The sequence below is a fragment of the Cyphellophora attinorum genome (assembly GCF_001299255.1).
Source record: "Cyphellophora attinorum strain CBS 131958 chromosome Unknown Contig12, whole genome shotgun sequence".
NCBI lineage: Eukaryota > Fungi > Ascomycota > Eurotiomycetes > Chaetothyriales > Cyphellophoraceae > Cyphellophora > Cyphellophora attinorum.
Genome location: NW_017253240.1, coordinates 460,936 through 472,110, shown reverse-complemented (window position 1 = coordinate 472,110; position 11,175 = coordinate 460,936). Strand labels below are relative to the sequence as shown.

Below are 11,175 nucleotides of genomic sequence, written 5' to 3'. Positions count from 1 at the left end.
AAGTGCTGCAACTTCACTGCGGCACCAGTGAACTCGGATCTATAGCCAAGGCCTGACCTGTTCCACTGAAGGGTTTCATCCACCCGGCCTTGCATGGGTCGGTAGTAGTGAGTGCAGCTTGCACCTTGTCTGAGCTTTTTTCCAACAGCAAACTGCTAAGGGAAACCTTCGCAAGTCGGAATAACTGGCTTTCCGACCCGCTGTTCTGAGAGCGACAACGCCGGGATGGACCAGGCCCCGCCTCCTGTCGGCTCCCACGCTCCGACTCAGCCCAGCCTGTGACACTTGGTGGTTCGATTGTGTCGTACGCTTTTTTTCTGTGCTGCGGTTGGGAAACATAGTCCTGCATATGCCGCTGGCTTGAGATCGTGCCTTGACTGGGACCTTTTGGTGCCTGGTACTCTGCCAACCATCTGCCGATAGCCCTAGCCTGCTTCATAGCCTTGGGAGGTCCTTCATAGTCGATGTCTCGTCTCTCGCGGCTGTGCTTCGATGCTGTGGCACCCTGCTCACATGCAATTCCTATTTGGGCTTCACTGTGCGTCGACCGCTTGCTCTTGGTTGACAGAAGGCCGATCAGCGTCCCAGCATCCTTTTGGTAACATCTCCCCACCCTGATACCACATCGTCCGGAATCTTCATGAGGTCTTCATCTTCCGGCCTCAAAGTTCCATTAATACAGTCAATCAGCAAGTAGACTTTCTGCTCGCGCTTCTCGCCTGTTCGAAACGATCCTAGACCCTGATATAAGCTTCCCAGCGTTACGAGAGCATCGCCCTTCTCCAGCTCAACACCAATAGCGTTATCGTCGTTGATTAGTGGTTGTCCATCGCCCCAGAGATGACTGCCGGGAACAACGTGAGGCGCCCCCGTTGAGCGGGTTGTGTCTGCTGTTGGAATGAGAATGGCAAGAGACACATCACGACCGACAGAGTACGTGGCTGATTTGACGTGCCGGGCATGATGAGATGCGTCCGGACGCTGTAATGGCTGAGACTTCAGGCCTGGCGTGAGCGAGATTGCGGCGGCAGAGGAGAGCGTCGGTTGCGTGGTACTCGTTATAGGTATACTCCCGATGTAGTGGCGGGTCTGAATGGAGAGGAAATGATCGAGTACGGCTTGTAAGCGCCCGTTACTGAGGACGGTCTCACGGGTCGTGGTAGAAGTTGGGAGAAGATGAGGGAAAGTGTGGACATCGGAGGGGTCTTTCGACTTCTCGTCGTTGAGACCTTCAAGCCATGACTTCAACTCCTGGCTTACTTTGTCGAGCGTTGAAGTCCCTGCAAAGTCGTTGATAACCACGCAACCGTCCTCTTCGAGTGCAGCGATGACGGTTTTTAGAGGTGCGCTGACATCTATACGCTCTATATGTCTCGTACCGCCGACTGAGGTCTCGTGTGGTGCTTTATCTGGTGAGCTGGACCGTGCGTGGCTACTGTTGCTGTAGTATGCCAGCCGCCGAGCTTTGTGTTGCATCAGGTATGCCATGGTGTCGCATGCAAGGGTAAAATAGGAATGCTAGGGCTGCGTCTGGGTACAAGGGGGAGTCAGGACAGCAACATGACGGAAATGCGGTCAGAGGTTTCAAGCAATACTTATCCAAATAGTTCCTCGCAGACCAGGCGTGCATAAGCGCGTTCATCGCGCAAGCCATTGCATAAATGCGCTCGATGAACCCTTGGGCCAGAAGCAGATCTATTTCGGTAAGGTTTACTTTGATGTTGCCATGCGTACGTAGGCCGTGGAGTCGGTACGGGCAATCATTAGGGTTTGCCAGAACAATCTAGCAGGGCCATTGCAATCAGAAGAAGCATAAGATGAACTTCTATTCAGCAGAGCTTCGGCTGATGATGGTTAGAGCTCACGAACAAGCATTTCGTCGCCGAGCTCACCGTGAAGATCCATGGTACAACGGATGGGAGAACGTTCAAGCAACCAGATGACACCGGATCGTCGTCATACTCAGCGCATTTAGTCATCCTTGGGAGAGGGGATGTTCCGCTCGGCTGCACGTTGACTCGAGAAATGGCTTGATGTGAAGGGAAGCATGGACATGATGGAGCGTGTGAGCTGACGCGGCCACGACATTGAAGTGATGTTGATAGATCTTGGCATCGCAGAGAGAGCGGCAACTACTCCCGAGGTCACGACTGGTCCACAGGCACCAAAGGTCTAGGGTCTAGCACAAATGACGCACTTGGGACTTTTGGTACGTTGTACACTAGAGCACAAGTTGCTCAGAATGGATACGCTCGTCATTTCTGTGCTAATAATAATGATCTATCCTGTGTTCCCTATTTCCAAGTGTCGAAAGAGGCAGGATTGTAGACTGATTTGTTGCTGGAAGTTTGCGTTGCACTGTATGCAACCCCAGATAAGGCCAGGAAAAAGCGTCTGCCCGGGCGCCGTCGCCGCATAGGAAGTTCATCGGCTAACATCTTGCTCATGTCAAGGCGTCTCGCTCTATGGGTATGACATGCTCGGTGGTGGGACGTAGGCCTGTTTCGTCTTGGGATCCATGCCAGTGTGTCGCACGACCATCTCTTTGTCTTCTTGGATCAATTCGCAGCAAGGGCAGCAGAATGCAGTGCAGCAATCGCCAAAACCATTGCTCTCCATGCCATGCTTCTCGCGCATGCTCATGCGATTGACAAATTGCAGGATCCATGAGACACCACAGCAGAGCAGCACACCGTGAAGAGCGCACTGAGTAAGTCAGAACCTTGTGAGACAGGTGGTACCGTCGGCATTCTTACCTGCCCGTTCATTCCACTGGGATCTCTCACACCTTCCTCGCGCTCCTTGATGCGACCATAGACGACGCAGGGACACCATGTAGCAAGACAACCTGAGTATCGGTCAATACAGGCTCCCAAGGCTTGACAAACGTTACTCACATGTTCCGATTGGCGAGAAGCAGTCGAAGAGACCGAATTGGAATTTTGCTGGCAAAGAGTGTCCGGCCTGGGGAGGATAGGCATGTGCCTGCTGATGCTCCGGCTTGACCGCATAATCACTGGGTGCTTGGGAAGACATTGTCGCTAATGTACAAGGCGCTGAATTACTGATGCTGATGTAGTCGTGAGTAAATGAGTGACTTGACGAGTGAGCAAATGTATAGCAGAGATGATGAGAGAGACGAAGTGGCTGTTCAGGTCAATATCAATTCTGGGGAAGGTGCAAGGCTTAGACTGTCACTTCCGAAGGAACGGCTGAATTTCAACAAGCGGCGAACCTTAAGGCAGGCACTGATTAGGATTCAGACCGTCGAATTATAGCACGTACATTTGCAGCACACTGGTCTGTGCTACCGTATCATAAGATTGAGACTCAGCCCGAACAGACCTGGCGTGTCGATCGAGACCGAGTTTCTTTGAACAAACACACAGTTGCGAGGAAACGGCCCCCGAAAGGACCAACTCATCTCGGAGTAGTCAGCTAGTGAAGGATTCGCATCAAAATCCTTCGGGCCGCCCTGCAACAACGACTGAGAACCTCGCATTTTTGGTGTGTATTAGGGGTCACCGGTCTTGCCTCGTCAAACACGGCATGTCAAAATGCAGGAATTGAGTGGAGATTACCGTGCAGAAGCCTCCGATTTCAGCTTTTTGACATCTGCAGTCGGTACCTGGTATATCGCAAGGTACGAGCCCCACCTTCGCATTATGGGCTCTCCCCGCCTGTCGACAGTTGCCATAGTGCTATGAGTTCAACTTGTGAGTCCATATGTATCTCCTGAGAACTCATGGTCCTTTTGCTCGAAAGCATTGCCATTCGACAGCAATGTGCAATCACGGTGCACGGAGGATCGAGCTCGTGTTTCAGGGGTCCAGAAAAGCCAGCCTGTCTCCGAAAATAGGACCAGTCCACTCCTGCCAAGGCCACCTGAAATGCTCGTAGGGCTGAGGGACCATAGGGAGAATTGTTTGCTACCACACGATCACACCACCTCGACATGCACCTGAGCTTTGTGAAGAAGTTCTCATGGCGAATTCGCCATGGCGGCGTCAACAGCAACTACAGCGCAACTCAAGACCTACCAAATCAGGACCCCCAAGGGACGTGGTGTCGACATTCGACGCGGTGGAGGCTGTTGCGGCTCTAGGCGATGTGCCGCGTCTAGACGACTACAGAATGAGGACGCGCCCGCCATTGTCGTGACCAACATCTGTAACCGAGGCGCGATGCACCTGCCACGACCAGACAGAAGTCATAAGGTGTTCTCATGTTCTATTGCACGGCTCATGTTCCATTGCACTGAGGAGCCTTAAGGACGTAAGTAAGCTGTTGAAACATGTGAAAAGGTCCTCAGATCTACAGAGATCGAATACCTTAGAATGCGGTGCTTAAGTAAGTACAGGAACCCAACCAATTAATAATTCTTGCTGGATCTCCGAAATCTTTCGGTGACTTGCGGGGTTAGGATGCGGGCGCAGATCGATCTTCAGATGGACCTCGGTTTCCATGACTCTGCCTTACAATTCTTCATACACAATGTCAACGCTACCGCAAGCATCTTCATTTGTCACGACGATCAACCCTCATGCAATTGCGACCCGGTGCTTCGACCGAGTCTTCGTCCAGACCCGCAACAATTCCGCAAGTGAAGCCAGGTGAGCCACCATCCCGAGCCAATCAAGGTAGGCGGTCAAGCGGCCGCATCTTGTGAAGCATTGGATTAGGTCATGACACCACTGCCATTGACGGTCGGCACGCCGCCGATCTCCTTACCACCAAGTGTCGCTAATAGTACCTAACACCGAAAGAGTTCAAGAAAACATGTAGCTTGCGGTCTTCAACGACGCCATGGCTCGCAACTTGATACGCACGAAAAGGTAAGTCGTTGACAAATGTGCATGGCCATGTTGCAGGTATATAGAGGAGGGCCGTCATCGCCGATTGCCAGACAGCATACCCCCAAGCAACCAACTGATCACAACCTACCAGCGAGCATTGAAAAGCAAACACAGTCAACATGACGGATTTCAACCGCGAGACCACAGGCCGCGAGGTCGTCCAAGCCTACGGCTCACGGCTCAATAACAAGACCATTGTCATCACTGGGGCATCTGATGGCGGCTTAGGCGCAGCGACCGCTGTAGCTTTGGCCGGTGCATCACCAGCGCACATCATCCTACTGGCGCGATCGGCCAAGAAGGTGACTCCAGTGCAGGAACAGATCGCCGCTGCAAATGCTTCTGTCAAGACCTCATTTGTGTCTGTCGAGCTCGACGATGTCGATTCGGTCCGCAAGGCGGCCTCCGAGATTAACGACTTGACTGATCACATCGATGTTCTGCTTAACAACGCTGGCATAATGGCAATCCCCGAGTTCACGACCAACAAAGATGGCATTGAGTTACAACTTGCGACAAACCACCTCGGCCACTTCCTCCTCACAGCGCTCCTGTTCCCGAAAATCGAAGCTGCAGGCCCAGGTGCGCGCATCGTCAATCTCACCTCGGATGGCCATGAGCTCGCTCAATGCCACTTTGAAGACTACAATTTCAGCGATGGCAAGAAATACCATCCTTTCAGAGGATACGGGCAGTCCAAGACTGCGAACATCCTGTTCACCACGTATCTGGCTTCGCACTTGAGTTCGCGACAGATCTACAGCTTCTCCCTCCACCCTGGTGTAATTATGTCCACCGGTCTCTCGAAGACGATGACGGAAGAGATGGTGCGGACAGCCGACGAGATCGCGACAGAAGAGACTGGCATAGGTTTCACCATCGAGGAACCAAAGGACATTGAACATGGGATCGCAACGTCGCTGATCGCGATCCTGGACCCGAGGCTTGAGCAGCATAATGGAGCATACTTGGAGGACGGCGCCATCGCGGTCGCCAGGTCGTATGCGACAAGCGAGCAGGGCGCGGAGCGGCTGTGGAAGCTGAGTGAGAAGCTGGTCAAGCAGGAGTTCAGGCTCTGATCATGCATCGTGATTGCGATGTCATAGCGATCATTGGACCAGTGTCCATAGGTTGACAACAGTCTGCGCCTAGTATTGACCTTGTACCTTTCAGTAGTACTGCAAATCCTTTCAGATCCTTTCGTGTTCCGGTAGCCACGTGAGACACGCTCATGTGGCTAACGCGGGCGCAATCCGTGCACAGAGAAAATGTGCATGCCGTCAGAAGCAACCTGTGGCGCACTGTTGAAGCAGCGCAAGCCTGACTTTGGAGCAGCAAGTGCTGATGAAGTATCGATGGTCGAAGATATTCGACCCCGGAGTATGGATCGAATCCTTCCCGACGACTGGCTTGATTCGACCGGTCCCTGCACTCAAAGATCTCTTACCGAGCGCGATCAATTGGCTGGGGAGACATAGAGGCACCAATTAGGATAACCTAATGACGCCACTGCCGTCGGTCTTTCTTTCTTAATAAGCACTTGGCGGCTTGAAGCGCGAAAGGCGAGGGCCAAACTGCACTCCCCACTGTCTGCTTGAGCTCTACTTAGTCATGTCGGCCAATTGCACTCACCGAGGCTTTGTCAATTGGGTACCTTTCGTGCATTAACTTCGGCGCGAGCATGCGTTTTGATGCACGGTTCCTGGTGATTGGGGCTCCAGATAGGGCAGATGATCGCGAACAGTAGCAGGTGCTACTCTCAACGCTTCCAACGTGGGCAGGATATATATGGTAGGCACGACGTGCAGCGGACAGAGCTTCTCATCCAACAGCAACAACTCGTTTATACATCGTATAACACCCACGGTTTCGACCTTCGAAACACAAGTACGATAATTGCAGCAGTATTCCATCGCACTACACACACCACAAAATGTCCAAGAAGATCCTGACCATTTTTGGTGCCACTGGCAATCAGGGTGGAAGTGTCGTCAGTGTGATCCTTGGATCTAGCACTCTGTCGTCAAAGTACCAGCTCCGCGCAATCACCCGCGACACCACAAAGCCCAATGCTGTTGCTCTGAAGGACAAGGGAGTGCAGCTCGCCAAGGCAGATCTCAATGATGCCGGAAGTGTCGCTGAAGCGATCAAGGGCTCCTATGGCGTCTTTGCTGTCACCAACTACTGGTAAGCTCTACCGTTCTGCTGTCGGCGGTCGAAGACTGACATCGATCAGGGAAACAATGGACAAAGATGTCGAGTACAACCAAGGCAAGAATATCGTGGACGCTGCGAAAGCAGAAGGCGTAAAGCATCTTGTCTGGTCCGGACTACCGAATGTTACTAAGGTCTCGAACGGCGAATTGACACTCGTGGAGCACTTTGATAGGTGAGCTGCTTTGTCCTGCACAGATTTCATCTCGCTTCCTACGTGTAAGACCGCACAGAAAACGAACTGACCAGGACCGCAGCAAAGCAGATGTCACTGAGTACGGCAACAAGAGCAAGGGCGACTCCCTGATATTCTCGACCTTCATGCCTGGCTATTTCATGTCCAACCTACCTGGGCAGATAAAGAAGCAGGAAGACGGGCAGATCGGGCTTTCGCTTCCGTGGAATGCTGAGAAGACCTGGGTTCCTCTGCAGGACATCCGTGCCGACACAGGAAAGTTCGTCGCCGGTCTCTTTGAAGCTGGGTCGTCAGCAAACGGTGTTGCTGTACAGGGCGCTAGCGAATGGATTCACCCAAGCGCCATTGTCGCAAAGGTTGCAGAGGTATCTGGACAAGACGTTAAGTTTATTGAACAACCGCTCGACGTGGAGACGACCAAATCTATGCCCAAGATCCCAGGCGAACTGGCTCAGAACATGCTTTTCGTCCGGGATTATAGCTATTTTGGCCCAGGAGCCGAGCAGAAGCAGGCCGAGTCCGACAAGTTCCTGCCGGAAGAACTGAAGAAGAAGGCGACCTGGGATGAATTTGCGAAAGCACAGAAGTGGTCGTTCTAGTGTAGTGTTGCCGTATACCTCCAACGAACCGATCAAACATGATTCTTCGCTCGATGAGTGTCACTGTTGAGAGGCAACAAGGATCGCATCTTCGATCTTCTGCATCTGCGTGCGCGCAGAGGTTGAATAGATGCAGCAGAGTTGACAAATGCAGTGACCGTCCCGTTCCTTTTTGAATGAAGCGACCCGCGAAACCCTGCCTAGGCAGGCATACTAGTAGTGATTACTGAACAATTTCGATCATTTCTGATCATTAATCATTAATCCCCGCCAAGAAATCTGACATGGCTTGAGTCCACTGCAAACTTTCGCGCCAATTGTACCTTACCTTGCAGCCAACAACTCCATCTCATGTATTCTTCCCTATGCACAACCTACACCCAAAGCATCATCTACACTCCTACGGAGACACCGAAAGAAACAGAAGTCTCATGAGGTGTACAGATTGTGCTCAGGGCCGGCCATGACGATCTGCGCACCGTCCGTGGTGGGCCGTCCTGCAAGCCACAATCTTGGTCTTGACTACCATCGAACATCTGAACAGCTCGCAGCAGCTGTGAAGCCTTGAATGAATTCGCTCGCTTGCTGAGGAAGTGGTCCTGACATAAGACTTGAAGTACGCTTCTTCCACGTGCATCCACAGCATTGTTGCCTTCTCATCTCAGTTCCTCGGGATTCTGAGATAGCCACCTTTTGTGATTTCCAATCGCTACACTGACGGAAAGTATCTGTCGCGTATATCTGACGAGGAAGGATCGTTCGAATGAGCTCCATGCTATATCAATACTTACACAGTGTCACCGTCGCGGACATCGCGCTCTCAATACCAATGAAGTATTCCGTATAATACGAGCCGCCGACAGGGTCGAATATCCACTTTGCACGTTCCTGCAGGCCGATCTATGCATATCAGTCGTCTGCCGGCATTGACTAGGCCGGAACCGGAAATAGGTGTACCAGAAAGAGACGTGGACTCCTGTTTTAGTCAGCGCAAGTACTGGCAGATTGCAGGAGGCCTTCTCGTCTGTGGCTTTGAGGGCATTGTGTGGCCTGTCTGGTCGTACGTACGAGGCAGCTGGACGCAGACATAAGCAATGCCACCAAGACATCGGCGAAGGAAGAGCATTCCCGCTCCATTCCTGTTTGTCAATGAGGACGCGAGTACGGTAACGGGCACGGGCAATGACGCTCAACGGAACAGGGCAAAGCAAAGCCACGTACAGAGACGAGGTTTCGCAGAACGCACCAAGACCGAAAGATCACATGAATCTGCGCTGTCAGGTCATTCTCAAGCAGGAGGATTCAAGCCAGAAGGAAGCGGACAGCCATCTGTACCTCTGACTCTTCAGCAGCGCCAATCAGCTTATAGCCACCCCGTGTCCGTGCCACGGAGCGAGCCGAGCTCGTCAGTGCTTCCTGTGCAACATCAGACCGAGCCGAATACGGTCATAGGCCCAATCAGCGCCGGCCCTCACCACTCGATCAATCACTACCATTTCTACCAGCAGGCTGCACCTGCGCCCCTACCGACCTCACAGATTATAGCACTGCACGACGTCAACACCGCGCTCAATAACCCTCTCAGATCATCCACAGTCCATCCATTGCTTAACGACCGCTACCAGCTCCTGCAGAAATGGACGCCCACGCTTATGAGCTACTGGACCACGACCCTCCTTCCAGAGAAGTTTTATCCAGATTCCCGCATCGTCCCTGTTGCTCAGATGCGGCACGCCCAATACTTTCACAACGAGTTGCAATTGAGTCTGACAAAGCCCGCTCACGCGTACGCCTTTCTCGCCAACATCTCTGTGCAAATGCTACGGAAGGAGGGCCGTCTCCTGATACCTTCCTCACATAGTCCAGCCGATCTCTACTCTTCAAGCACTTCCTCGCCACATGAAAGCCATGTGGCCGACGCTCGCATTCCCGAGCTCTTCAAAGCACACGCCATCTCTGCTATCCGGAACGAGCTCTCTGCCAATCCTCTCTCCCACGACACAGCGCAAGACGTCCTTCACCTGCTCGCGACCGCGTATCACCAGAACAACATGGAAGCAGCACGGCCACACTACCAAGCCCTTCTGCGTATGATCAACACACTCGGAGGACTAGGAACATTCAGCGCTTACTTTGCCGAGACTATGTTCTTGCTGCATTGGTCAGCGAATCTCAAAGGCCTGAGTAGACCGACACTGCCCGTCAAGAGCTTCGATCCCGGAGAGGGACCAGATGACGTGTGTGCAGTTGTCTCGCAGCTTCGAAATGCAAGCCCGCTCACATCTGGCTTCAGTCGCTTAGCACAGCATAGCTTCATGGTCAGCCCACAGTTGCTCCAGCTGGCGCAGTCACTCGCAGACGTCATCCTCTTCGCCCGATACGCCGAGTTACAACCACTTTACGTTCCTGCGCACTTTAGGTGGATTGACACGCGACATATAGCAGTAGGGTACCACCTGCTGTCATTGCCACCCGATGTGATGTACGGCAAGATCAATGAGGCAATAAGGATAGCGATGATCTTCAGCACTGCGCTGACGAGAAGTCCGCGGAGTGGACAAAGCTGCGCGAGTATGAGCGTTGGCTTGTCGAGGTTGAGAGACTTGATCGTCGGCTCGGATGGGACAACAAGACTGTGGAGCAATATCGACGGCGGTACTCAAGCTTTGCTCTGGATCAGTGTCGTCGGCGGCCTGACATCTGGATGGAAGAACCCGGACTCGAGAAAGTGGTTTCGCAGTCTTGCTCAGCAGTGTGGCGAGAAGCTGTGCATCGACAAGATCGACTCCGAGCACAGTGCGACACAAGCGATGAACGACTTCGGACAAGGTTTTGAGCTGCAACATACTGGTGAGCTTACTTTCACAGCAAACACCTCCACTACGTATCTAGAGACACCACTAGACCAAGGGGATCCCTCACAGATCGCAGTTACTACGTCGAGTGATCAGCCATACGATTACACCACGGCGGTTCCCATCCCAGAACGAGCCACAGACGACAGCGACAGGTCCGAAGCGCCAGAAGGAGGGCCTGAACATCGAATTGACATTGTAGGCGAGGTCAACGCAGAAGATGAGCAAGCCACTTGGGAAGCGGACACTTTCACCAGTCCGGGCGGACTTGTACCTGTAGCTGCGACAAAAGCACCAGGTCGCCAAGTGAAGGAAGAATGGCAGTGTGTTCAAGACATCCTATTGAGGTTCATCTGGGACGAGGCACTTGAGGGCGGGCCGTTGCAGACGTTCTGGTCGGAAATGCCAGAACATGGAGCACTTGTATTCTAACAGTCTGGTTCGAACCTTCTGTC

At 52.7% G+C, this 11,175-nt stretch overlaps 5 protein-coding genes across 5 annotated transcripts; 3 read left to right on the top strand and 2 right to left on the bottom strand.

The window, feature by feature from the left end:
* Positions 1-576: 576 nt before the first annotated feature.
* On the bottom strand, positions 577-1,488 carry AB675_7637 (uncharacterized protein; the record flags this gene model as incomplete). The annotated part of the gene is made up of 1 exon (XM_018148021.1): positions 577-1,488. The coding sequence occupies one exon, from the start codon at positions 1,486-1,488 to the stop codon at positions 577-579; it is 912 nt and encodes a 303-aa protein (XP_018000247.1).
* A 975-nt stretch (positions 1,489-2,463) lies between these two features.
* Positions 2,464-3,036, bottom strand: AB675_7636 (Cell number regulator 10; the record flags this gene model as incomplete). Its single annotated transcript, XM_018148020.1, has 3 exons — positions 2,464-2,706; positions 2,757-2,848; positions 2,898-3,036. 3 exons carry the CDS (start codon positions 3,034-3,036, stop codon positions 2,464-2,466), a joined length of 474 nt encoding a protein of 157 aa, XP_018000482.1.
* A 1,939-nt stretch (positions 3,037-4,975) lies between these two features.
* AB675_7635 (Short-chain dehydrogenase TIC 32, chloroplastic) lies at positions 4,976-5,935 on the top strand (the record flags this gene model as incomplete). The annotated part of the gene is made up of 1 exon (XM_018148019.1): positions 4,976-5,935. The coding sequence occupies one exon, from the start codon at positions 4,976-4,978 to the stop codon at positions 5,933-5,935; it is 960 nt and encodes a 319-aa protein (XP_018000298.1).
* An 854-nt stretch (positions 5,936-6,789) lies between these two features.
* Positions 6,790-7,865, top strand: AB675_7634 (NmrA-like family domain-containing protein 1; the record flags this gene model as incomplete). The annotated part of the gene is made up of 3 exons (XM_018148018.1): positions 6,790-7,043; positions 7,093-7,245; positions 7,328-7,865. 3 exons carry the CDS (start codon positions 6,790-6,792, stop codon positions 7,863-7,865), a joined length of 945 nt encoding a protein of 314 aa, XP_018000195.1.
* Positions 7,866-8,959: 1,094 nt separating this feature from the next.
* On the top strand, positions 8,960-11,152 carry AB675_7633 (uncharacterized protein; the record flags this gene model as incomplete). The annotated part of the gene is made up of 1 exon (XM_018148017.1): positions 8,960-11,152. One exon carries the CDS (start codon positions 8,960-8,962, stop codon positions 11,150-11,152), a length of 2,193 nt encoding a protein of 730 aa, XP_018000393.1.
* Positions 11,153-11,175: the final 23 nt, after the last annotated feature.